At 48.0% G+C, this 23,991-nt stretch overlaps 7 protein-coding genes across 7 annotated transcripts; 4 read left to right on the top strand and 3 right to left on the bottom strand.

Moving 5' to 3' along the window:
- Positions 1 to 588: 588 nt before the first annotated feature.
- CDV56_103359 (F-box protein) lies at positions 589 to 918 on the top strand (the record flags this gene model as incomplete). The annotated part of the gene is made up of 1 exon (XM_026756978.1): positions 589 to 918. One exon carries the CDS (start codon positions 589 to 591, stop codon positions 916 to 918), a length of 330 nt encoding a protein of 109 aa, XP_026612750.1.
- Positions 919 to 1,776: 858 nt separating this feature from the next.
- Positions 1,777 to 3,106, bottom strand: CDV56_103115 (uncharacterized protein; the record flags this gene model as incomplete). The annotated part of the gene is made up of 3 exons (XM_026756734.1): positions 1,777 to 2,562; positions 2,621 to 2,868; positions 3,067 to 3,106. 3 exons carry the CDS (start codon positions 3,104 to 3,106, stop codon positions 1,777 to 1,779), a joined length of 1,074 nt encoding a protein of 357 aa, XP_026612749.1.
- Positions 3,107 to 3,615: 509 nt separating this feature from the next.
- CDV56_102956 (SDR family oxidoreductase) lies at positions 3,616 to 4,533 on the top strand (the record flags this gene model as incomplete). Its single annotated transcript, XM_026756575.1, has 1 exon — positions 3,616 to 4,533. One exon carries the CDS (start codon positions 3,616 to 3,618, stop codon positions 4,531 to 4,533), a length of 918 nt encoding a protein of 305 aa, XP_026612748.1.
- A 335-nt stretch (positions 4,534 to 4,868) lies between these two features.
- On the bottom strand, positions 4,869 to 6,223 carry CDV56_102743 (uncharacterized protein; the record flags this gene model as incomplete). The annotated part of the gene is made up of 8 exons (XM_026756362.1): positions 4,869 to 4,945; positions 5,010 to 5,125; positions 5,181 to 5,211; positions 5,268 to 5,335; positions 5,395 to 5,537; positions 5,593 to 5,814; positions 5,874 to 5,978; positions 6,044 to 6,223. The coding sequence occupies 8 exons, from the start codon at positions 6,221 to 6,223 to the stop codon at positions 4,869 to 4,871; spliced, it is 942 nt and encodes a 313-aa protein (XP_026612747.1).
- Positions 6,224 to 7,205: 982 nt separating this feature from the next.
- Positions 7,206 to 9,079, top strand: CDV56_102373 (putative amino acid permease; the record flags this gene model as incomplete). Its single annotated transcript, XM_026755992.1, has 6 exons — positions 7,206 to 7,376; positions 7,436 to 7,506; positions 7,561 to 7,757; positions 7,808 to 8,185; positions 8,230 to 8,579; positions 8,630 to 9,079. 6 exons carry the CDS (start codon positions 7,206 to 7,208, stop codon positions 9,077 to 9,079), a joined length of 1,617 nt encoding a protein of 538 aa, XP_026612746.1.
- A 100-nt stretch (positions 9,080 to 9,179) lies between these two features.
- axeA (putative acetyl xylan esterase) lies at positions 9,180 to 10,399 on the bottom strand (the record flags this gene model as incomplete). The annotated part of the gene is made up of 3 exons (XM_026755818.1): positions 9,180 to 9,824; positions 9,880 to 10,136; positions 10,192 to 10,399. 3 exons carry the CDS (start codon positions 10,397 to 10,399, stop codon positions 9,180 to 9,182), a joined length of 1,110 nt encoding a protein of 369 aa, XP_026612745.1.
- Positions 10,400 to 16,362: 5,963 nt separating this feature from the next.
- CDV56_101106 (DUF895 domain membrane protein) lies at positions 16,363 to 18,039 on the top strand (the record flags this gene model as incomplete). The annotated part of the gene is made up of 4 exons (XM_026754725.1): positions 16,363 to 16,602; positions 16,656 to 16,970; positions 17,046 to 17,677; positions 17,745 to 18,039. 4 exons carry the CDS (start codon positions 16,363 to 16,365, stop codon positions 18,037 to 18,039), a joined length of 1,482 nt encoding a protein of 493 aa, XP_026612744.1.
- Between the last annotated feature and the right edge of the window lie 5,952 nt (positions 18,040 to 23,991).

The raw sequence follows: 23,991 nt of genomic DNA, 5'->3' as shown, positions 1-23,991 counted from the left end.
CTGGGAAAATCAGTCTTTGTTGGACTTCGCGTGGCAGATGTGTTCTGGTAGTACAACTTGCTCTATCGAGGTTGGGGCATTCGACTGATTCAGAAGCTCGGTGGTCATGCCGTTCAGTCATCTCGGGTCCTCAATCCACTGGCCTTGGGCGGGCTCCAACCCTACTATTGGAATCGTCACTCTTCTGTCTCTCGGCAGCTGCCTTAAGCAAATTATTCATATCATGTTTGTCTCCGAGCAAGCAATGGACGTTGGATCATTCTGCAGGGCTGCACTGTCAACAATCTATCAATTCTTCGGCGTGGACGAATCTAGATCTGTGACTACCTTGTATGACTGACTGTACTCTTCTTGGGCATACTAAAGGATATCCCAGCAGGTTGGGACGAATCATATTGCGTAGCAAAAGACACTATTCTGCACTATTGGTGACCTAATTTATTTATGACTCACCGGATAATAAAGCTGCCTATTATTTAGTGGTTCATTATCATTCTTAATGAGACTATTCGAGTACTAAGAAGGATTGCGACTGACTCTTATACCACTGCATTGCAAACAAGCAACCATTCTCCCCAAGAAACAAACATGGCCCCCTCCTCAACACAGTCAGCATGCGGGATTCCTGAGATTCTGGAGATGATTCTCCTCAAACTGGACATGCGGACGCTCCTTTGCATGCAACGAACATGTCGCTTCTGGTTAAGCATGATCAGAGAGTCACCAGCCATACAAAAAGCCCTGTATTTTATACCTATAGAAAACACACCGGGTCAGGAAAAAGCCCAGAACCCTTTATTGGTAGAAGCATTCCCTGCACTGTTCAACCTCAGCGACGCCGATAATCCGGACGACGGCTATGTATACGACGAACGCACCCTCGCCACCTTCGACATGATGAAAACCCCTCCAAACTAGCCGCACATCTGCTATCAGAAGCAAGCTGGCGACGGATACTAGTCCAACAGCCCCCGGTGTGCAACTTTGCAGTTTTCATCCATACTACTAACGGATACGGGTTCAACCATACGTTCTTCTTGGTTCCTGTAGGCGATCCTGGACAAAGGTCTCCGTGAAATGATAAGTTAGGTTACTAGCCAACACACAACAGGAAGATCCAAGAGGGTTCGCGGATGGCTTGCGTATGGGTGATTTCTTCGAGGCGCTGGTGTTCGGTGCCGAGGTCCGCTATGCGATCTTTGCGGTCCGGGCGATCAGCCTGGAACGAGATGGAGCAGCTGATGGGAAAGACAGTGGACTTTGACATCGTTGTCACTCTCTGTTCTCACTCGAGTCAGTGTCATGATTCGGATGATGAGGAGCCAACAGAGGACGAAAAGGTAAGGGATCGGATTTAAGCTGCGTACAAGGAATTGGGGACCCAGCCTAGACATTTGGGGAAGACCGAAAAATGGAGTCATTTCAGCTGGTGGGAGTAACCCGTTTATCCTGTTCTTTATCACAATGCAGTTGATGGAGATTATCTGAGATATGCTGATCCTATGCAGAGATTCCTGTCTGTCTCAGAAAGTCCATCTTTTATGTGTTCAGTAGCTGAACTATTTAGACTGTCATAGTTATTCATGGACCTATTGAAGCACCACTGGCGCTTGTTAACTACCTGCTGGAAGTACTGGAATGCTTTCATTTGGGAAGCACTACCTTCTGGACTAAATAAGAAAGGTTACACATAGACCAAGATCGCGCGCAATTCCATAATATTTTGAATGTTCGCTGATACTTGGACGTGTGCTCGGTATTCCTTTGGTTCGCATATCACACAAGAACCTTTATTTCGTCCCAAGGTATAAGTGCCTGGATGATGCTGTCGCCACTATGATATCGCTGCAAGTAGGTACAAATCGCCGGGAGTTCATATCTAGCACGAATGTCAATCCACCATTTACTTGCACGGGCTCTGGTGTACCACAAGCACAATAGCAGAAGTGCCACAGGGTCTTTCTCCCCCAAGCGGGTCCCAAACTCGTCATGCATGTGTCTGAGGACCTGGATGACTGCGCCTTGCGGAGCCTCCCCCTTCGATGCCGCCAAAAGCCGAGACAGGCTATGTGCAACCGCGAAGTAAGGGTTATTCTCTTGCGTTGATGACTCGTCAAGCCCGCATAATTGCACTAATTCGACCGATACGCCGTCTGTGCCGTTTTTCGGCAAGGGCCGATGCATATTTGCGAAGATCCCGGACATGGCCCGGAAGACACTTTCCGGCCGCAAAGGATTGACCAGATTCCATAGTGTCATCTTGCCGGTTCCGATACGTAACCACTCTAGATCCGCGGAGTCGGGTACTCCGAGAGGCCATGCTTCTTCAGGGAAACAAGCATGGATGGAGGAGAAGGTCAAGATGGCGAGAGAGCCGGCTGTGGCCCACAGAGGATCCTTGTGTTCTTCCTTGATAGGCTGGCACAACCACCTGTTAAACAACGTTGTACATTGAGACAGGTGATACGATTCGCGCAAAGAGCGACGATATGGTGGCGCCACGCCAAGGTAACGGTCATGGACAGCCGTCACGGCCAGGCTACCATGCATTAGGAATGGACACTATAGAACACGTCAGTGAAGTCCAGGCAGACAGCGTCTCTTGGCTAATTAGACTCACAGCAAAACAAAGCCCGAACAAATGCTTTTCATAAATCTCCACCAGTGCAGAATCACCGAGAGAGTATAGGGTGCGGTAATGAAACCGGTTGAAAAGCTCTCGATCCTGCAGATCAAGCATGAAGGATGTTGTTCCGTCCTCGGCCCATATAACGTTGCTGATAGCGAACTGGGGCGACGGCAGTCCAGATGGCCTGAACATTTCCTTCTTCACTCGTCGCTCAGATCGCTCAGAGAGCGGCTGGAGATCTGGTACGTTGAAGCCGAAGTTGCAGAGGACACCATAAGTACGACATCTCACGCAATGCGGCCTCGTCTCATCACACTATGAAGTAAAGGCCCTCTTCATTAGCCTCATGGCAGTTCACTGGAAGCGAAGATTTGTTTAACTGACCTTCAATTTCCTCAGTTTGCAGTTTCGGCAGCCAAACCGCGATTTGCGCCTACAATCAGGCTTCTTTTCAACTGGTGAGGCACCCGAATTCATGATTGATTTGGGTGGAGGACGGCGCACCGAGAAATCTGGACCATGTAGGAATGTTGACTGGTCAGGGATGAATGCGCTGTCCACATCAGCAGTGCTGTAAAGAGGTCCGTTAGATTGCCTTTTGGCGATTCTTGGGGTTGTCTATCTCCGTTCCTTCGCATCCGATATCTCCGCCTGTCTGACCTGATGCTGAACGCCTTAGCCTCTGCTCGGATTCGGAGTCTGATGATTGGTCGCCATTGCTCCTGTCAAGATTATCTTCCAACTAAGTGGACAGACAGGCCTGCAGATTGACCAATCATGGCGGGTCAAGCTTATATATAGTCGCAGATGAATTACCATAGGCCATGAGTACTCCAGACTGCGTACAAGCGACCGACATATAAATTGCTGGCATGTGCATGGGAACGGAGCAAGACTAGAACTTCTCGTCCAGACTCCACCAACATTACCACTGAACAGAATCCATCTCTCTCTCATCTTAGTGCCTGTCCATTTCGTCTATCACTATGCGCATCTTCGTCACAGGCTCGACCGGCTTTGTCGGCTCAGCCGTCGTCAAAGAGCTGCTCTCCGCAGGACACCAAGTCCTCGGCCTCACTCGCAGCGACAGCGGTATCAAGCAGCTGGAGAGCCAAGGCGCCGAGGCACTGCATGGAACCCTCGAGGAACTGGACGTCCTCAAGAAGGCCGCCTCCGAATGCGACGCCGTCATCCACCTCGCCTTCGTCCACGACTTTGCCAATTTCGCCGGCGCCTGCGCCACAGACCGGGCCGCCATCACGGCGATGGGTTCCGTCCTGGCCGCCGCTGGCGGAGGCCGCGCCCTGGTCATCACCTCAGGCACCATGCTGCTCCCGCGCGGTAAGCTGGTGGACGAGGACGATGCGCCCGACATGACCAACCCGATGTCGGCGGCCCGCGGCCCCTCGGAGCAGGTGTGTCTGGACTTCGCCAAGCAGGGCGTGCGCGCCAGCGTTGTGCGCCTGCCGCCTACGACGCACGGCCCTGGAGCCTCGGGCTTCATGAGCCTGTTCGTGATCGTCGCGCTGCAAAAGGGTGTCGCGGCGTATGTTGGCGACGGCCAGAACCGCTGGTGTGCCGGCCACCGCGACGACGCGGCTAGGCTGTTCCGGCTGGCGGCGGAGAAGGCCACGCCTGGGTCGATCTTCCATGCGGTGGGCGAAGAGGGGGTGCCGCTCAAGGAGATCGCGGCTGTGGTGGGGGAGCAGCTGGATATTCCCGCTGTTAGCATCCCGCCCGAGCAGGTAGAGGATCATTTCGGCTGGTTTCGGTTTGGCGTCGTGGCGGACAACGTGGCCTCGAGTGCGAAGACGATGGAGCGGTTGGGGTGGACTCCTGCGGGGGTCACATTGATTGAAGATGTCCCGGCTATTATCGACTTTGTGAAATCTCAAGCAGCCTGATTCGCAGGCTAGGAGTGTGGACATAGGCGTGTTCGCATGAATATAGGCATATAGGAGTAGCTCAACTACGTTTCCATGGTACAGCAATCTTCCTCTTTGATGTCCCAATCAATGCGCACATTCTACATAGAGTAGAAGCAAGGATATGGTAAGATCAAGCCCATGCTACCGGCAGAAGAGCTTACTGATCCTCTGAGCTATGGATAGGTGTAGTATGCATGCTCCGATAGAAGGACACGCTCATCGTTAAAGTAACAGAGTTCCTATATCACTATCGCTCAGGGCCTCAAAATAAACTGTTTTTGTAATCATGTTGCCCCCCATTGCATCACCCACTAAGCCCTGTGTGCTTTCCGAATCGTCTTTCTGCGCTTGACGTTGCCCATGGACGACCGATACATGAGTTCCCAACCTATCATCGATATTATGACCCCGTACAAAATGCCCGGAAAGCGACGAGATAGCATATTTGTCACCTGAAACCCCATGGCGCTCCGTGATGGCGAACACGTTGAGGCTTGGTTGGAGTTCGACAATGAGGCGGCCAAGCGATGGGATGGCCGTGGTGATAATGCTGAGGTTCACCATCACTCTGTGCGTGGTCAGCTTTTCAGGTCCGCCGGCTGGATTGGGATCTGGTTACTTACTGCCCCCAGAGACTGGCGTTAATGCTTGCCCCTATGTATGGTTAATACCGTGTGTGTGCATAGATAGGGGTGGTCGGTTACACATACATGTTCGGTCAGGCGAATTCATTGCAATGTTCGCGTAGTGCATTTGGATAGCGGTTGCCACACATACACTGCATATAGATCAGCTTCAAAGAAGTCAAGCAGAGAAGTGAGAGGTCAAGGTTCGCACATCATCCGGGTGGCGAGCAGGGCCATGATCCGTAGTCTCTTCGACCTGCTGATCTGGACTTTCTGGAGCACAATACACGGAAGAAAAACCAGTGCTACGTCGGTAAGAATATTCATGGTCCCGATGTAATTTGCGAGTGCTTCCTGATATTCTCATTATCAGGTGCAGCCCATTAGTTCTATGATTGCATCTACTCACTCGATTGACACAACGGCCTGTGGTGTCCCATGGACGAGGCAGAGCGCATTGGAAGGCCAGAGCTAGGATCGACGAAGATGTCCATAATCCAACTACAACCATCAAGCCTTGGCTCAGCCGCAATACGTTGCCCTCGGCCGTCAAACTGCGGAAAAGTAGCGCCAGGGAGAATTTACTGCAAGACAAGGTTGCAAGGAGGAGGATTTGCGTTCCGTATAGGTACTGAGGGAGCCGTTAGACGCCATCGGAGAATACCCTCGCGGTTCGGGTGACTCCGTTACCTTATCGAAGGAACTCAAGTCGTTGGTCGAAATTATGCGTATCTTCTTGCCGAGTCCATGATCGATGGCCAGTTGAACAAAAGCGCTCTGGAGAATTGCCAGTCCCTGTTACAGATGCTGATTGTTAGTCGTTTGCCAGAACAGGCCGACGCATGGAAGATGAGCCATACCGTGGCACTTGCGAGCAAGATATCATCTGGATAGACAACCCTTGCGATATACCATCTTGTAAAAAGTCGCACGAAGACAGTGACCACCGTCAAACTTAGAAAAGTATAGAGAGTGACAGCGACATACCCACCGTGATCATCATCTGAGATGGTGAAAAAGGGCGGCAGCGTGCCTGCCATGGCGGTTATTGAATCTCAGATGCAAAGCCGATCAGATCAGCAGAGAAATATGTGCGAAACCGGAAGGATATGCATGGGCTCACCGACAGCAGCCAGAAGCAACAATTTAGGAGTCAGCCTCATGGTCTTGATTGGCCTGGATAGCATGATAGCACTAGAAGTATAGACACAAGACCCAATGAAATACTTCGAATACCTAGAACTTGGCTCCAGACTAACCCTATCTGTATATCTCGCAAGCCTTTCGCGCCAATGCTTGTCCTCGAAGCCTCAGTGAACGTTTGGTGGCACCTTTATCATCTGATATAGTTCATGGAGTCCGTCGGACCTCGGCACTGTCAACGAACCAGATGATGGGATAAGGGAGTCGACGTTACATCGTGCCATGTAAAAGACAAGAAACACCCCCTGAAAAAGTTGGATTTCCAGAGAGTTCTGTTATCTCGCTTATCCTTGTAGAACAACCTGCATTAAGGTTTTCCTTTCCATATAGCCTACCTGGCAGTCGGAATGATAACCTGGTTACCGCGTTTCTAAGGATGTATGTCTATACTGTCACTTCTCCATAGCAGACACAAAAGCACAATGGTGCTAGCGTTTTCATTAGATGGAACCCTGGTTCTAGCCCTCTGTTGACACACTGGTGGCAAAGACACAAAAGTCAATTAAAATGATATGGCTGGACAACTCAGAGCTCCAGGACTGACAGTCTGAAACGCCAAAGACAGGGAGCCTTCAATGAAGTTGGCGCCATTCGATCATAATCTGGACTGACACATTAAACTGCACCGCGTATTTATAGTATTCTACTAATCAGGAACGAACCAGATTAAATTCAACCATATTAACAGACTCCGTTCCAGTTTATTCTTCTTTCTTTTGTCCGCTCTCGTCTCCACGCGGAGCGCATTTCCCCTGATCTATAGCTGGATTGCTTCATGCCTATACCGTCGAAGCCCCCCATGAAACTTTGAGCGTCATCATGTCGGAGGATACAATTGAGCTGTCACCCTTTGGGACGAAAGTCGCCCGTGAATATGCTCTGGAGCTCAGAAATCAACAAGAAACAAGCGACAAAAATGGCTTTGGCAACAGTGCCAACGGCGGGGGATGCACATCGTCGAATAACACCAGTGGGAAGCAGCGAATGGAGGTACGAAGGATGCACCTCACAGTGAGAGTCATCGTCGCTAATTTGATGCCGAATGGAAGAGGAAGTTCGGGTCGCTCTCCATCCTGGCTTTGTCAGTCACATTGTTGGCATCGTGGGAGTCCATCGCCAGGTTCGTTACCAGCCACATCCCCTGAGCTGGATAGTAATATGTCTCGGTTCGCAGTGGATTCGCCCCTGGTCTGATGAATGGGGGCCCTGCGGCTTTGGTTTGGGGAATGTTACTGTCAATGACAGGAACGATGGCACTGGCCTTGTCGCTGGGCGAAATGGCATCAATTTGCCCGCTTGCGGGAGCACAGTACCACTGGACAGCGCTGCTGGCGCCGCCAAGGATCAGGGCATTCAGCACTTGGATGCAGGGTATGAGCGCAAGCAAAAGCAGACCGACAATCACTGATATTATCACGCAGGCTGGATTACAGTGTTTGGGTGGCAGGCCGCCGTCACAAGTATCTGCTTCCTCGTGGCAACGCAGATCCAGGGCCTCATCATCCTAAACCATCCGGAGTATGCACCGCAACGATGGCATGGAACCTTGCTCATGTGGTCAGTGATGCTCTTCTCGTTGACCATCAATGTCTTTGCGGTTCGAATCTTGCCGTTACTTCAGCTGTTGGGCGGCATCATGCACGTCGTGTTCTTTATTGTTCTGGTCATTCCTCTGGTTCTGTTGTCGCCACGGAGCACGCCTGATTTTGTTTTCACCGAACTGCTGAATCAGGGTGGATGGAGCAGCGATGGTGTCTCTTGGTGTCTGGGAATGTTGACTGTGACGTATTGCTTCACTGGTATGGTATACATCGCCTTAGGGAATTCCGCTGACATCCGGCAGGATTCGATGGAGCCATCCACATGAGCGAAGAAGTCCACAACCCAGCCACAGTGGTTCCTCGCATTCTCATCCAAACGATTGCTATCAACGGCACTCTAGCCTTTGGCTTCATTCTCGTGATGCTGTTCTGCATCGGGGACATTCATACCATCTTGCACTCTCCAACCGGATTCCCCATCATCGAAATGTTCTACCAGGCCACCGGGTCTGTAAAGGCCACAACAGCAATGCAGTCGGCCATCACGCTCATCGGATTCGTCTCCAACATCGCAGTCGTCGCTTCCGTCTCCCGCCTCACATGGGCTTTTGCCCGTGACGGCGGCCTACCGTATTCCAAGTTCTTTGCTCAGGTAAAACCCGTCCCCTGTACTATGCCCACAGGTAGTTCTGACTATACCAGGTGGATGGCACATACCACATCCCCTTACGCGCCATCTGCCTCGTCTGCTTCACCGTGATCCTCCTCTCTCTCGTCAACATCGCCTCTACCACCGCCCTCAGCGCCATTCTCGCTCTCACCACCAGCTCGCTCTTCATTTCATACATTATCCCCATTGCCATGATGGCCCGGAAACGCATCCGGAGGGAGCCGATCGCATTCGGCCCATTTGCGCTTGGCCGATGGGGTCTGGCGGTCAACATCTACGCCGTCGTTTTTGGCTTCTTTATCTGTACTTTTGTCTCCTTTCCGACAGAGATCCCCGTTACAGCAACGAACATGAATTACAGCGGCCCGGTATTCCTGGGCGTGAGTGTCCTGTTGATTTGTGACTGGGCCGTAAGAGGGAGAGGGAGGTTTACGGGGCCATTGAAGGACCTATTAACGCAGGGTGCTCGCAGAGACGTGTAGTCATGTAGACGCCCTTAGTTCCGAATAACATCGTTTTAAAGGGTTGGCTCTCCTAAAGACCACGTCCGATAGCATAGGACTGAAATATGGACTACACCAACTACAAGCACTGGGAGTACCACGCATTCGCCACTGTGCAGGTATACCCGCTCGCGCACACAGTAGGTCCCGTCCACCCGATCCCTCCACATTGGCCCCAGTGGGCCGCAACGCCGGTAGTAGTCGACGACCCCCCGGAAGACGTTGTCGTGCTCGTTGCAGTGGTTTTGGAAGTAGTCGTGGAGGACGACGAGCCGGCAAACCCAAACCATTCCATGTCCTGCGTTCCGTGGATAGGAACGGTATGGCCGACGCCCGTTGCGAAGATCCCCTGCAGATTGGGACCCCAGTTGGTGGTCTGGTAGTTTGCCTGCGGGGTGTTGCTCAGGGTGGACTGTGGGGAGTTATAATTGTATCCGAACACCCCTGCCCACTGCTTGCAGGTTTCGTAGTAATTCTGCGGGTAGAGAGTGGTGTCTGCGCTGCCGTGGTAGATCTGCATGCGGGGACGCGAGCCGGTGTACCTAGCATACATTGCTTTGGCGATGCCACCCCAGACCTCTGGTGTGCTGACGACGTTGCCCTGGGCGCAGCTGCTGTTCCAGCCGTCGACTTGATTCGAGGAGGAGTAGAAGCAGCCGGCAGGAACGCCTGAGTAGACTGTTGCGGCAGCAAAAAGTTCGGGGTATGTGGCGGCTAGTACATTCTGCATGGTTCCCGTCAGTATGCAGTTTGCTTGGTTCCTAATGTGATCTGCGCACCGTCATCATGGCACCAGAACTGGACCCCGTCACGAAGACCTTGCTGGTATCGGCGTTGTACTGGCTGATGGTCCAGGTAACCATGTTGGCGATCGAATTGCTGTCGCCGCCGCCATTATGGTTCAGAGCGGATTGGGAGCTGACGTCCCAGCAGGTACCGCTATAGGGACTTTGAGGATAGATGACGATGAACCCATACTGCTCAGCCAGCTGTGCGTACGGAGATCCTGTGTAGTATGCCTGTGCAGTTCCAGTGCCTGAATCATGTCAACAATGTCTGCAGCTTATTGTATTTGGGCGTGCTTCACCTACAGTAATGAACAGCAACGACAATTCCAGGCTTAGTGGCCAGATTCTTAGGCACATAGATGTACATGAGTGTGCCAGAAGGGTTGTCTCCAAAGCTGGTCACTTGCTGAAGCGATCCGCTGGTAATTCGCTTGCGGACATCCTTCCCCGGAGTGGCAGAGGATAGGGCCAGATAGCAGAAGAGGGCGAAAAGAAGAGATAGAGCTCTCATGGCGTCGTGCAGAAGAACGGGTAATTCTGTTTAAGTAGAGGTCATTGAAACATGATAGATTCGCGCCGGCTGGGCTTTTATCATGACGAAGCTGTTTAGGCAATTCTGGCTGAATGCTACGGCAATTGGACAAGCGGAGGACTGAGAAGTGAGACTTTCTCAAACACTTCTCCCCCTTAGCCCCAGGATGGAGGTGTCTTCCCCGCATTCCGCACGGCAATCATTCTGCAGATTGGCTCCTGAAGAAGCTTATTTATCCAAAACAGGCTGCTTGGCTTCCGGAGCGGTAAAATCGGTCTTCGGGCCGGATTTCCTGAATCTTCAAGGGAATAAGGTTGATGTACGACTACTAATGCAGCAGTTGTAGGAAGAATGGCCACCTCCTGGCTAATGTGCAGTTCTCCTCCACATCGAACCGATAGGACCCCAGTCACGAAGTCAAGGGGAAACACTCGGTGGGCTCATGATCCCACGGCCGTTGCTGATGCATATACCTCACGCTAATGACTTGTTGCAGGTCCTCGGCGTACTTCATGTGCTCCATTTTGACAGTACGACATGGAGAGCTTATTATTGCCAGCCATTGCCCCATCCCAGCCGATTCATCCTTTGCTCTCTCGAGCGCTCACCCCTGATCACGACGAATTTTCAATCTTGCCACTAGGAGCTGCGGGTGAAAACCCAGCCGTGAATAGCCTCAATTTACTACCTTACACACCATTACCGCAGGCAGTTCCTGCTTCTAGTTCCACATTACCCTGCTATAGGAACCACTGGCAGGCTGGATTATACTCCGTAGTACCACACCTATCCCAAAATCCTTGGTTACCACTGTCTGATCGGACTTTAGACGTATCTAGGTATTTTATGATACGTGCGACCCCGAATGCTAAGGCTTATTTTTACTAAGCTGCGACTCAATGTATCAGCTCTACTGTTATTGCTTCTGAGTTGTTCAGGTTTGGCGCACAAGTAATGAAGGCGGAAAATAAAGCCCCAAGGCCTATATGTCAGTTGCATCTGAAGTACTAGAGTAGCTGGGAACGCGTAAGAAAGAATATTGAATGGAGACACAGTCGTTGCCTCTCATGCCTCCCATGGCAGTCTCCTAGTCAAGACAGACAAAGACAATGGTCTAATTCCAGCATTCCAGCACCCTTTGATATCTAAAGCGGAAGGATTGATGCATCGTTGGAGATCATTGTCGAGAAAAGGCCTTTAGCACTGAGACTCATAGACAGTGGTGAGCCACTACCCTCAGATTCGATACAGCGGAAAAATGTGGAATAATCCACAGGATTGACAAAGTTGCCTACTTTTGTGTACTTGAAGTCGTGTTAGGGGAGGCTTTGGCTGAGTATGCACCTAAGGCACGGCAAGGTAAGGCTCAAGTGAGGTAAAAATTCATTGGCAGCATTTTTGGTTTGCAACTTTGATATAGTATGATATAACCGAGGGTGGAGGTAGGTGAATTAAGAATTAGGATGATTGACAGGGAGGACTCGGGAATTATCCTTTTGTGAAAAGGGTAAAAATTCTCATTGCATTCTGAGTTCTGTATTCCCCATCTACTATAAAGTGGGCTGAAATATGCCCCTTCTCATAGATTCTCTGCATAGAATCTTAAGGTGTAGCGGAAAAGTAGGATATGCATATGTAATAGCTAGATATATTTACAGGCTTTTCCTGCATGGCTGTACACCATTTTCGGGACGTACTGGATGTTAATCATGCCCTCGGTGATTTGTCTAGAGTTACTCCATTCACTGCGTCATTATCTTGCAGATCTTCAGCTATGAACGCATTGACAAAGTGGCCTGATATGTGTTATGCATAATTTTGAATTTGCCATAAAGCCATAAGCTTTCTTGCCCCGGAAAGCGATCTCCGGAGCTCAGAGAGAAAGTTTAAGCTTGACATGGCCGAATCATTCTTGAACCTCTGTAAATCTAGGTTCAACTACATGATCATCCGACTTGCAATGATTGGATAAGTCTATCTACATTGGCCTGGGTCTGGTCTATCGAGATCGAGTGATCGACTAATAAACAAAACACCTCTCATGTTCCATCGCCACCTGTACGAACCCTTCCTGTCTACTTTGTTGGATGGCTTGAGACTGTAGGGCTACGTGAAGATAAACAATCAACTGATATATCATTCTAGATCAAGGATCGACTTTGAAACTTGTGGCAAACACCCTTCTCATAACTACGTAATCGACATCTTCTCGTACTATATCATGGAAGGGCTCGCCTACTGACCCAAAAGATGCCAGGAGTGCATTCGCGTCGTCTATCCTATCACAACGGACGATCTGGCTGGGAAGTTGAAATATTGACAAACCAGCACAATGAGATTCAAACAGGGAAACTTGAGGTCTTCTATTATAACATTGATATTAATCCTTCCTTGGAAAACTAGTGCTGCCGAATGCACACAAAGTGAAATTTCGCAGCTCTCAGTATCAGGTTGCACTTGTTCAACATCCTTTACTTCCTGCCCAAACACCTGCCCCCTGAGCAATAATTGCGGATCAAACTCTCAGACCACGCTGAATAAGTGCGATGTAGGCTGTACAGACGACAATAGAGACTGTACTACCTGCGACTTATACTTCGGTGGCCTGTGCCGGTGCCTACGCGACGGTGACTGCTTTCATGAACCCAGTACTGGTTCCTGGACGCTGCTCCACGCCGGCACATTAATCACCACACCACACCTCGTGCCGGGGATCTTGGAGTTAGGCACAGATAATAATGGCTGGCAACTAGGACAGGACGCGCTATCCACGGGGCATGTGTCCAGCTGGGACGACGGAACCCTAGCAATGAACTCGGTGCTCTCAAGGACCGAGGACCAGGTCCACATACATGTGTGTGATAGACCTACTAGTGTCTTTCGCAACTATCTTGAACAGAAGCGGGCAGCGCTCTACACAAGGCTCACTACGATGGATCTCGACCAGCTTGGATTCCCGAAAGGCAGTGTACTTTGTCAGGCCGCGCAGACGCACAATTTCGACATGGCAAAACTCACCCAGGACTATTTGAACAGTTTGGCTCCAAACAGTTGTGCTAAGTATCATACCGGAGCTGGACTTATTACCGATAAATATGGTTATACTTGGGGGTGCATCACCACGCGGGGGTCCGCAGAGTACCTTTTTTGCATGAATTAATACTGCAGTATCAGCAGGAGGAACTAATCAATTAATATCCGGCGTTAGTAGGTGGGATTTGTATTCTCAATGTGCTTAATACGGTGTCAATTTTGTTAGATAACCCTATCATAACAAAAGGAACTGTAATTGTAATTGCACTGTACGTGTCCAGACAAGATTACTCTTTACTAAACGCACTCAAGGACGTTGGGAATGTCATCGCGGTCTCTATAATGTATCCGACTTTCCCCGTCGACCGTTTCTGATCAGGCGCCCATTTGAACAAGGCCAAAGCTTCAACCGTGTTACGCGAGTCAGAACGTCGAGCTTGCCAGGCGATTAACCGGTTGCAACTTCATCTGCTTGGACAACGATATATCCCTTCTCTTTCCTGTAGCGAGGGGTGTGGGTCTCCCAGGAGGACTGCTTGGTCTCATGCTCAAGGCTAAGGCTTTGAAAACTGTCAGTAGAGATAGTAGAGTCGCACTAGCTGTCAGGGATAGGGCAAGGCCTTCTCGAAATCAGCCATTGCGTCCCGACGCAGTTCTATGTGGCACCGATGAATCTGAAAGGACTGGCGGCGATTCTCCCTCGGGAGTCAGGAAGGCTCTGCCGATTTCTATTCCGACGGCTTACGACACCGAGGCATTCTTTACACTCGTTCTTTGGGACCTGATTGGGTAGATAATTCGTCAAAGCAGGCCCAATCACCTGTATTCGCCAGAGACTGCTGATAGAGAGGTTGCTTCGAAAGTATGCTTGTATGGGAGGGTAGCGTGACATTACGGCTACATTACACTTGATGTTGATTCAGGCGCCAAAGAACTCGTTCTAATATAGTCAATATCTGTCGTGAGGCTATAAAAGAGCGGTACCAAAAGACAACATAAGGTGCCTATATGCCTGATGGTGTCAGACTTGGATCCTTACACCGTACATGTAGCAAAGCATCAACGCTACCTGCCTGGTGCGAGAGCATCGGAACCGTCGGATTTGGCTAATAGAGATAAGGGGACAATCCTACCTCTCTAGCACTTTAATCTAATGTTGACAGTTCAATTTCTAGGGACAAATGAAACAGTACTAGAAGTGATATCAGAGTACCTCAAGTTAATGATAAACGGATGGCGTTCTGATAAAGGCTCTAGAGTATGTCTTGGGGAGTTGGGCTCTCTCAGACTAACAGCCAGAGCCCAAAACTAAAACTAATATGACTAGTCACTCCTCTTTATGACTCCTCAATGTTACATAGCCGACATGTATCTTGCGAGATTTGATTGTGATGGTCCCTGTCTTGCAATATAGAATACAAGATAAAAGTATTGTGTCAAGTTAAAATCGGGAATGGATGTTCCCTCGGTCAAGACAGGTGCTCGCTTTGACCTTTTTAACTGAGAAGTATTTATAGCTCCCTGCTGCAGGCTGAAATGGTTGGTTCAGGAGCAAGATTCCCCGCAGTGGCTGCTATCTAGAGGTGCCATGATATCCAATGAGCAGTTGGTTCTTGTGGTCTGAGGTGCAGATGATTATGATGAGTGCCTTAGTTGGTAGGCTTATTGGTTGCTACATAGCAGATAGAGACACCATCGAAGCGACGAGCTGGCAAGCTCTCATGTGTGATTTTGACTTTAATGATCTCTAATGAAGATCTCTACCTGATTACATGCAAATATAACATCTTGGGGTTAACAGCGATATACTCTAGATGCCAGATGATACAGCGCACCAGCTCACATCAAAGTAAAAGCAACTCAAGTGCCATCAACCACTGTAAAGGGGAAACACAGGTCTTATCAGTGCTGGATCAATGGCTTACGGCGTTCCCCTCATGATAGGGTCAGAAAAGGTCAGCAGAATCGCGATTTATTACCTTTTAGATAATACTATAGATCGCTCCATGGTTACATCCATTAAAATAATTATAACACAATGCAACCAATCTCCCGATCAGTGCTAATTGAGCCAACCGCACTATATTCCTGTGTTCATTCATGCAAGCTATAGGGGTTCGTATACCTTGCTAGTAGCAGATACATAATGTTAACCAGAGCAAGCAAGCTTTCAGTCACTGTCTTGCCCAGAGACTTAAGACAAGAGCTAAGGCAGTGGATCAACTCTTATATTCAACATCTTCAGAGTGCTACACTTTTGGCAGCGTTACATTTATTTCGCTGGGGATTTCCCTATCAAATCTCCGTCATCTGATACGTTATCTTGCCTGCCTCCTTTGGGGCTGTCTTCCATCATCCCCTACAGCAAGCCAAGGTCAACCGGCCTAGGCTACAGTGTCTGGTGCATATTCTTAAAGTCCCCCAAGCATGTAACTCCTTGCCTTGTTCCGATCCACGGCTTTAGAATCTAAGAGTCGCGGGGACGGAACCGGTGGAGCCTTCGACGATCCTTCGGTCCTCGCATTGCGGGGTTTGAGGCTGGATGTCACAGGGATCAGCTAGTCGAGGCGAAAGGCTGACGCTGCTATGCTACCCGAACCCTTTCTTATCAGGCCACCCACACCTCTAAGGCTGTAATCCGGGCTGCATTATTGGACGAGCTCGGGAACCGTCAGCATGGAGGCCATCGACTAAATACTACATTGAAGGGTTGGACCGTAGTATCAGGTTTCACGTGGCTATACAAGGAAGCTTTTTCCATCCTCCCTAGTCCACACTGGCGTGTTATCTGAGAATAGAAATAAAACAAGACGTCCATCCACCCATTACCTACGGCCTCTTCATTCAAATATTCCAGTATTCCCTCGTAATTACCTGTGTTTCGGTAGAATTCTACACACTCCGCCACTATGTCTGCGGAAACTACTCCCCATGACTACAGTGGGAGCATCGACACTCCTCCAGATCTACCGGCGGGATGGAAGTACAGGCAGCGCCGCATTTTCGGCCGCAGCATTCCCTGGTATGCCTCGCCCAGCGTCCAGTTGCTGTTGGTGGCATTCGTCTGTTTCATGTGTCCCGGAATGTTCAACGCCCTCGGGGGCTTAGGTGGTGGTGGAAAGACGGACGCTACTTTGGCAGACAACATGGTGCGTGGAGAGCTTACAAATTTTGAAGGCATTATCCGTTGACTATTGAACAGAACACGGCTCTTTACAGTGCTTTCGCAGTCTTCGGCTTCTTTGGTGGTACGTTTATCAACAAGCTCGGTGTAAGATGGACCCTTGCTTTTGGAGGCATCGGATATTGCATCTACGCCATTAGCCTGTTGGTCTCGGTTCACGCCAGCGTTGCCGGCTTCAATCTCTTCGCTGGCACATGGCTCGGTATTTGTGCCGGTCTTCTGTGGACTGCTCAGGGTACCATCATGATCTCCTACCCTACTGAGGAACAAAAGGGGAGGTACTTCGCTTGGTTCTGGGGTATCTTCAACATGGGTGCTGTTATTGGCAGCTTGGTACGTCTCTCTAGCTCAACGCATTGATATCATGCATCTATGTCATCGTCACGGGCTGTCTAACACCCAACCTAGATTCCCCTCGGCGAGAACATCCACGTAAAGACTAACACCACTGTTTCTGACGGTACTTACATCGGTTTCATCGTCTTGATGTTCATTGGTGCTCTACTTGCTCTTTGCCTCTGCAACGCTAGCGACATTATTCGACCCGACGGCAGCCGTGTCATCTTGATGAAGCATCCTAGCTGGCAGTCTGAGCTGATCGGTCTCTGGGAAACCCTCCGATTCGAGCCATTCGTTGTCCTCCTTTTTCCCATGTTCTTCTCCTCCAACTGGTTCTACGTCTACCAGCAGAACTCGGTCAACGGCGCTCACTTCGATACCCGAACCAAGGCTCTTAACAGTCTCTTATATTTCTTGGCTCAGATCATTGCAGCTGCCATCTGGGGATACCTTCTTGACGTCCAGGGCATTCGCCGTTCTGTCCGAGCCAAGATCACCTGGGTCGTTCTCTTGATCCTCACTTTCGCCATTTGGGGTGGCGGGTACGCCTATGAGAAGACATACACTCGCGCCACCGTCGATCACAAGCTCAACCCCGATTTTGTCCCAACTGACTGGGAGACCCCCGGCTATGTCGGCCCAATGTTCCTGTATCTCTTCTACGGCTTCTACGATGCCGCTTGGCAAGCCAGCGTATACTGGTATGTTAGCCGTTCGCGTCAAATTCCGCTGGTCTGATTGACTGATGACCATTGATTATGTGAATAGGTTCATGGGCGCTCTCTCCAACTCTGGTCGTCGCTCTGCCAACTACGTTGGCTTTTACAAGGGGATTCAGTCTTGCGGTGCGGCTATTGTGAACAATCTCGATGCCCGCAAGCTCTCCTACGAGAAGGAATTCATCAGCAATTGGGTTCTCCTGAGCGCATCCCTCGTTGTCGCCGCCCCTGTCATCTTCCTCAAGATTCGTGACCACATCGATGTCCAGGACGATGTGGCAGGCACGGACGAGACTATAGCTGATGTTCTCCCCGCTAACCATCCTGAGAAGGTCGTGGCTTAAGGGTAGCATATTTACTTTCTTGGTAGTTAAATAGTTTGAGCAATGAATCTGCTACTCTGTAAATTTAGCAAGCAGATGATTAATACTACTTTTTGGCCGCCTCATTCCTTGCATCTAGGCCTCGAAATGGGACCGCAAGGACCGCAAACCAAACCGGACTGGACCGCTGCGGTCCGGTCTTTGGTGCAAGACCTTAGGACCGCACTACTGCAATCTGGTTAAGACCAGCAGTCCTACAAACAGGACAAACATAGGAATCCCTGTGACATGCATATTTTGTGTAAAATCTATATGTATTTTTAAGTATTTTGCTTACAGATTAGTTTCAATATTAGATGGATATACTCAGATGGAATGCAATATAAGCGAAGTTTAGATTATAATGGTTTTTTCATTAGTAACTCTACTAGATCAATGGCTATTCATACACAAAATCTTCATCCCATCTTAAATGCTTTGAAAGCCGCCCTGATGAGCGCCTCTGAGTACTACTCTCTTGTTATAAGCGGCTGTTGTTAGGTAGAGGAATCTTATCAACTTCATCTAATTTAATTAGAGGCCCAGGCTTATCTGAGATAGCTTTAGCCCTTCTCTTCCCAAGCACATGCTCACTAGAAGGTTGAATAGCTTAAGATATGGCCCCAGTAGCAGACAGTTCATCCTTGTCATCACTAATAGGATCAAATTCATCTTGTTTTTTCTGAGCGTCCTTTTCCTCTTTTGCTATTTGCGTTTCTTAGGTAGTAAGGTACTCTTCCATCAGGGAAAGCTGCTCAGATTCTATATCAAACTTTGTTATATACATAAATAACATTAGCTCCTTAATTATTTTTAGTTTCAGTAAGCCCCGGCGGTAGTGGCAGATATCCTAAGCAGAGTTGAATAACCGCTTAACGCCAGAACCACTAGCTAGAGTGGTAAGAACGTCTTAGGCAAGGCTTGCCAGGATAGGGTATTCATGTTGATGATCCCTCCAGTACACCTAGGGATTCACTAGTTGCGTACCTATAGAGGTTAGTATAAGAGAAGTAAGAGGTGGAGGATAGAGCTTACTACTTCCAAGATACCACGAAAGCTCATCATTAGCAGTCATTTATGGCTGTAGAGATTCAGCTAATGTCATAAGGATATTAACATCAGAGATGCCTCCTGTTGAAGACTGGGCAGTTAATGTAGACTATGTCTCTAAATAACGCTGCTAGTAAGGTTGAATATAAGCCTTGAGGGACTTCTTATATCATGGCCGCCAGTGTGGCCCCCAGTCCTTTATGGAAAAGAACTCAAGCTTATTCTGTGGCGCCAAGATAGTCCTAATTGCATAGAGATCACCATCAATCTCATCAGTCTTGCTATAATACTCCGAAAGCTTGATTTTTGCAGCCTTAAGCACTAATAGCATTACCTTCTTCCAGCTAACCTTCTTACGCGTAAGCTGTGCCCTAGACTTCTTAAGATGAGCGAATAGGGTATTATAGATTGCAAACACACTGTGGATGGTAACCTCTGTGGTCTGAGAGAGAGAGGTTGTGAATTTAAAGAAAGGCTGGGTGATAGATAGAAGATAGTCAATCTGTCGCCATTCATCCTTATCTAGCTTCAGATCAGGATAACCATACTGGGAGCAGTACTCATCAAAGGTAGACTGTAGCCGCCTGGCCTGCTGTAGCATAAGATATGTTGAATTCCAGCGCGTCCGAACATCTTATATAGGGATAAGCTTTGGTTCTTTCGTCTGAAGATCCACAAAATTCTCTCGGCGTTGGGGACTTTTATTGATGAAGATTGCTAGCCGTCAAACCTAAATAATGATTAGTAGTTAGGATAGCAGAAGAGAGAGAGTCATACCTTATTTAGAGTATCCATGATCTCTCTGTTCTCTTGCTGGGCCCTATTCTCTCCCTTAGTCCATTCCATCTCTTCTCTATCATTCTGGGGGATCGCTTCCATCTCACTGAGTAGCTCCTTCAAACTCAGTTAGATAACGTGTGCGATACATGGCATATGAATAATGGGTGTATGGCTCGGAATCTTAAGAGATGTGAGGGCCTCTTGAAGACTACCCATTAACGTAGAGTTATTAGACGCATTATCAGTAGTAATAGTCAACACCCAGTTAGTAATCTGATATTTCTTAAGAAGTTCAAATAGAACAGTGCTTAGATAAGACCCAGTATGTAAGCCATGCAGGGGTTCAAAGCTAAGTAAGAGCTCACAGTAATTCCACTCTTGGTCAAGAAAATAGCCCGTCACTGCCATAAAGGCCTGGTGAAAAGGTGAGGTCCAGCAGTCTAATGCAATAGAGAGCTTGGCACCCTCCGGAAGCTTCCAAAGCAGAGTATATTAACGTTCTTTGACCAATTCTTGAAGATGCTGGCGGACGACATATGCAGAAGGGATTTCGGGGAAGGATGGAGCAAGCCGGGCCATTTTGATAAGGGCGTGAAATTCTGGATGCTTAACAAGCTGGAATGGTAGCCGTGAGGCAGTTATGAAGGTGATTACCCTCTCCATCCAGGCTTGCTGAGTGAAAGATGCTTTTTAAGGAGCCCAGTGTGCCTAGTAAGGAGGTTTAATAAGATGAGTAAAGGTTCAGAGGAAAGATAGAGATATCCATACCCCATTATGTATCAGCCGTCGAATATCCTGTAACTAAGGCGCCAATTTCTGACAGTTAATCCCTTGCAAATAGTGTCTATTCATAGTAGATGTTCCACGGTGGCGGTCAGCAGGATGGGCAAGGATATGGTTGCATGTCTTATACATAACCTTAGGAGACCCATCCTGGATAGCAGCTACCTGGTGGAAATGGTCCTAAGACTCCGCGTGGTGCTTACCCTTAAAGATATTTTATTTCATCTCACTTCCATACTCAGTCTTTAACCACCATATGACGAAGTCATCATTCACCATCTCTGTCCAGAGGATATAGATCTTCTTCTTTGGAGGACTAACGCGTTTAAGTGTCTCAGGGATGGCGGGCAGAAGCGCTGGCTGTGTGAAACTAACATTAGGTGTGGAATTCAGCGTGTTCTTGCCATATAAAGGGTTTAAATAGCCCATCAGATGGAAGGAAGGAGAGGTTATCCAATGGATTTTCCTCAAAAATTGATGAGGGATAGTGATCAGAGAACTGAGAGGCCTGGCTCTGTGACATTATGATGAATTAAGTATAAGATGGAAAGTGGGAGCATGTAGAAGAGACTTACTAGAAGACTTTTTGACTAGGAGAAGAAGAAACAGTTAATTACTAGGGGAAATGCCTACTAGCATGAACAAAGGAATGGATAGATTAACTCAGAAGCTATCTAATGATTAGGTAGTAAGTCCTATAATATTGCAGTCTGATGCAGTTAAGACCGCATAAGACCGCATTGGACTGCATTGAACCGCATTAGACCGTATTAGACTGTATTAGACTGCATTGGACCGCAAAAAACACCGCAAGAACTGCAGTAAAAACTGCAAAACCCCTAAATAAAACTATAAAGACCGCGAAGACTGCATTAAGAACCTCTGTAAGGCCCACATGACGTCGAAACCCCCCTAATTCTTGCAAGTCCGCCCTCCATATGGGAAGAAACCATCTTTCTATAGGGATTATTAGGATATATTAGTCGTAAAGTATGAATATTTTAGGAGGAATATACTTTAGTGAGATGTAAGCTTTCTAAGTATATGCTAATTGGCTAATTTAATTAGACTAGCTGGGCATGAATATTTAATAAAGAAATCTTTTTGATGATGGCGGTAGACTACTCATGTAAAAGTATATATTTCCCACTCATACGCTTCACTAACGACCACTCCTACTCAAACTTACTACTCAGAGCCTAAGATCTACTAAAAATGCAGGAATAAGTAGGGTTTAATGCTCAATATCTCATATACAAGTAGATTTCATCTAATTTCATAAGGGTTGGTGCTTAGTTATAGTAGATGCTGATGTAGGAACCAAAATAGTGTTTAATAACAGTAAAAAAATTAGATGAGTTAGTAAATTATACAGCCAAAAAAGGAAAATCTTAGCAAATTTATGCAATTATGGTCCTGTGCAGTTAAGACTGCAAGGGACCGCATGGGACCGTGGTCCGGTCCAGTCTCAAAATATTATGACCGCAAGACCGCGCGGTCTGGTCCTTGGTCACCGACTATAGGACCGGGACCGCACCATTTCGAGGCCTACCTATACCATTTCCAATAGGAAATGCATAAATTAGCAAACTGGCTTCAACACTGAATAGTGCCAGGTTCAGATAGTGCAGGAAATGTATACAACGAGCAGATGATTTCTTCCCTCTCTTGTTCCATGCAATGAGATCAATTTTAAAAGAGCCAAGAATAATCGACCAAAGAGAAAACAGAAGAATCACCGGGTTGCATATAATAAAGTTAGTGATATCGTTTCCAAGGTATGCCAGGACGGTAAAATATAAACCAAAGCCACCTTCCACAATCATTATGAATATGTTACCAACTGCGAGAGATGATGATCCTTGGTAGTAGTCATAGTCCGGTGTGAACGTCGAGGAGTTTTCTGGTGGTGTCCTATCAACGGGAAGATTTATAGAGTCATGTGTTTGGTTTCTTGAAATTGTTCTAGAGTAATTAGTCTGATAGAATAATCAACTGATGCATGGTTACATACCTAGTCAGAATAAGTCATAGAGGTTGGAGGTAGTGGTAGCTCAGTAGGTGCATTGCTTATTGCTTCCTTATCATTAAATTTATAGGCTGAGCCTCTGAGGAGAGTCCTGTAACGCTACATTACAGTGGCACGTCAAATGTTTGAATCCAGCGTATTTACCGCTAGCCTGATTAGGAACCCTGATAGGTTCTCAATGACTACTAATCATAATAGTCCCCAAGGGGTGTACCAGAATGTTTTCTATAAATCCTAGACGATTTCACCTAATACTGTGAACCTCACAGATGTTCTACTCGCATCTGCGGTGATAATTCTTTGCAATACGCCATGATGTTAGTTAAATATGGTGAGGTATCTAAGATATAAGTCTGCGGCATTAGAGTAGGGAATCCATAATCAGCCTAGCGGTAAATACGCTGGATTCAAACATTTGACGTGCCACTGTATTGATATCTGGTACTTTTGCACTCCTTTTCTTGGTAATCATCACTATTTTCTTGTTTAATGTAATCAACCACCGAACCGCGGATACCACCGAACCGCGAATTTTCGCCGCTCCCAAGATATTTTGAAACCTTTCAACCACTAACATCATTGAAGAAGACTTTTTTAAAGGATAAAATAACAGCTATTTATTAGGACAATTTCTTATAGTATGTCCAATAGTCCAACATCCACTGCAGCGTGGTGGAGCTCGTTGGCGAGGCATGGGTATAGGCTCATCAACCTGCTCATCAACCTGCTCATTAAGCTGCTGAATACGGTCACGACCTTCCTGCACAGATATAAACGGGTCATTCCCTAAGGAAGCACGTTTCCTCGCCTTCTTCTTCATTTTCCGCTCATTTTCAGCCCGTAGAACCTTGATTTCCTGTTGAAGAAGAAGATTCATGTTCATTGCCATCTGCGCGGCCCTTTCAAGATGTTGAATATGAGAGACTGGACTGCTAGAAAGCTTTCTTTTCTGTAAGCTTCTCTGCAAGCTGCGAACCGTATGATTAAGCTGGCGAAGATTTTGAGGTGTTTGAAAAGTAGATGAGATTGAGCCATCAGTAAGAAGTGGTGGTGGTGTTGGCATACGAAGTTGAAAGGTGATTTTCTCAAGAACCCGGTCTTTATCCAATGGTTTAAGACCTGCTCCTGCAAAGCCATTGCATATATTCCTTTGGGTAAAGACTGCTTCGCGTGCAGGAGGATATAGGTGTAGAAAATCCTCTTTATCAATGTGGTTGTTCCCGGCCACCATCATCCCCTCAACTAGTTTTCCGTATGCGCGTTTGAGTGGCCCAAAGACCCCAACATCTAGG

The sequence above is a fragment of the Aspergillus thermomutatus genome (assembly GCF_002237265.1).
Source record: "Aspergillus thermomutatus strain HMR AF 39 chromosome Unknown NODE_157, whole genome shotgun sequence".
NCBI lineage: Eukaryota > Fungi > Ascomycota > Eurotiomycetes > Eurotiales > Aspergillaceae > Aspergillus > Aspergillus thermomutatus.
This window is presented reverse-complemented; position numbering and strand designations above follow the sequence as displayed.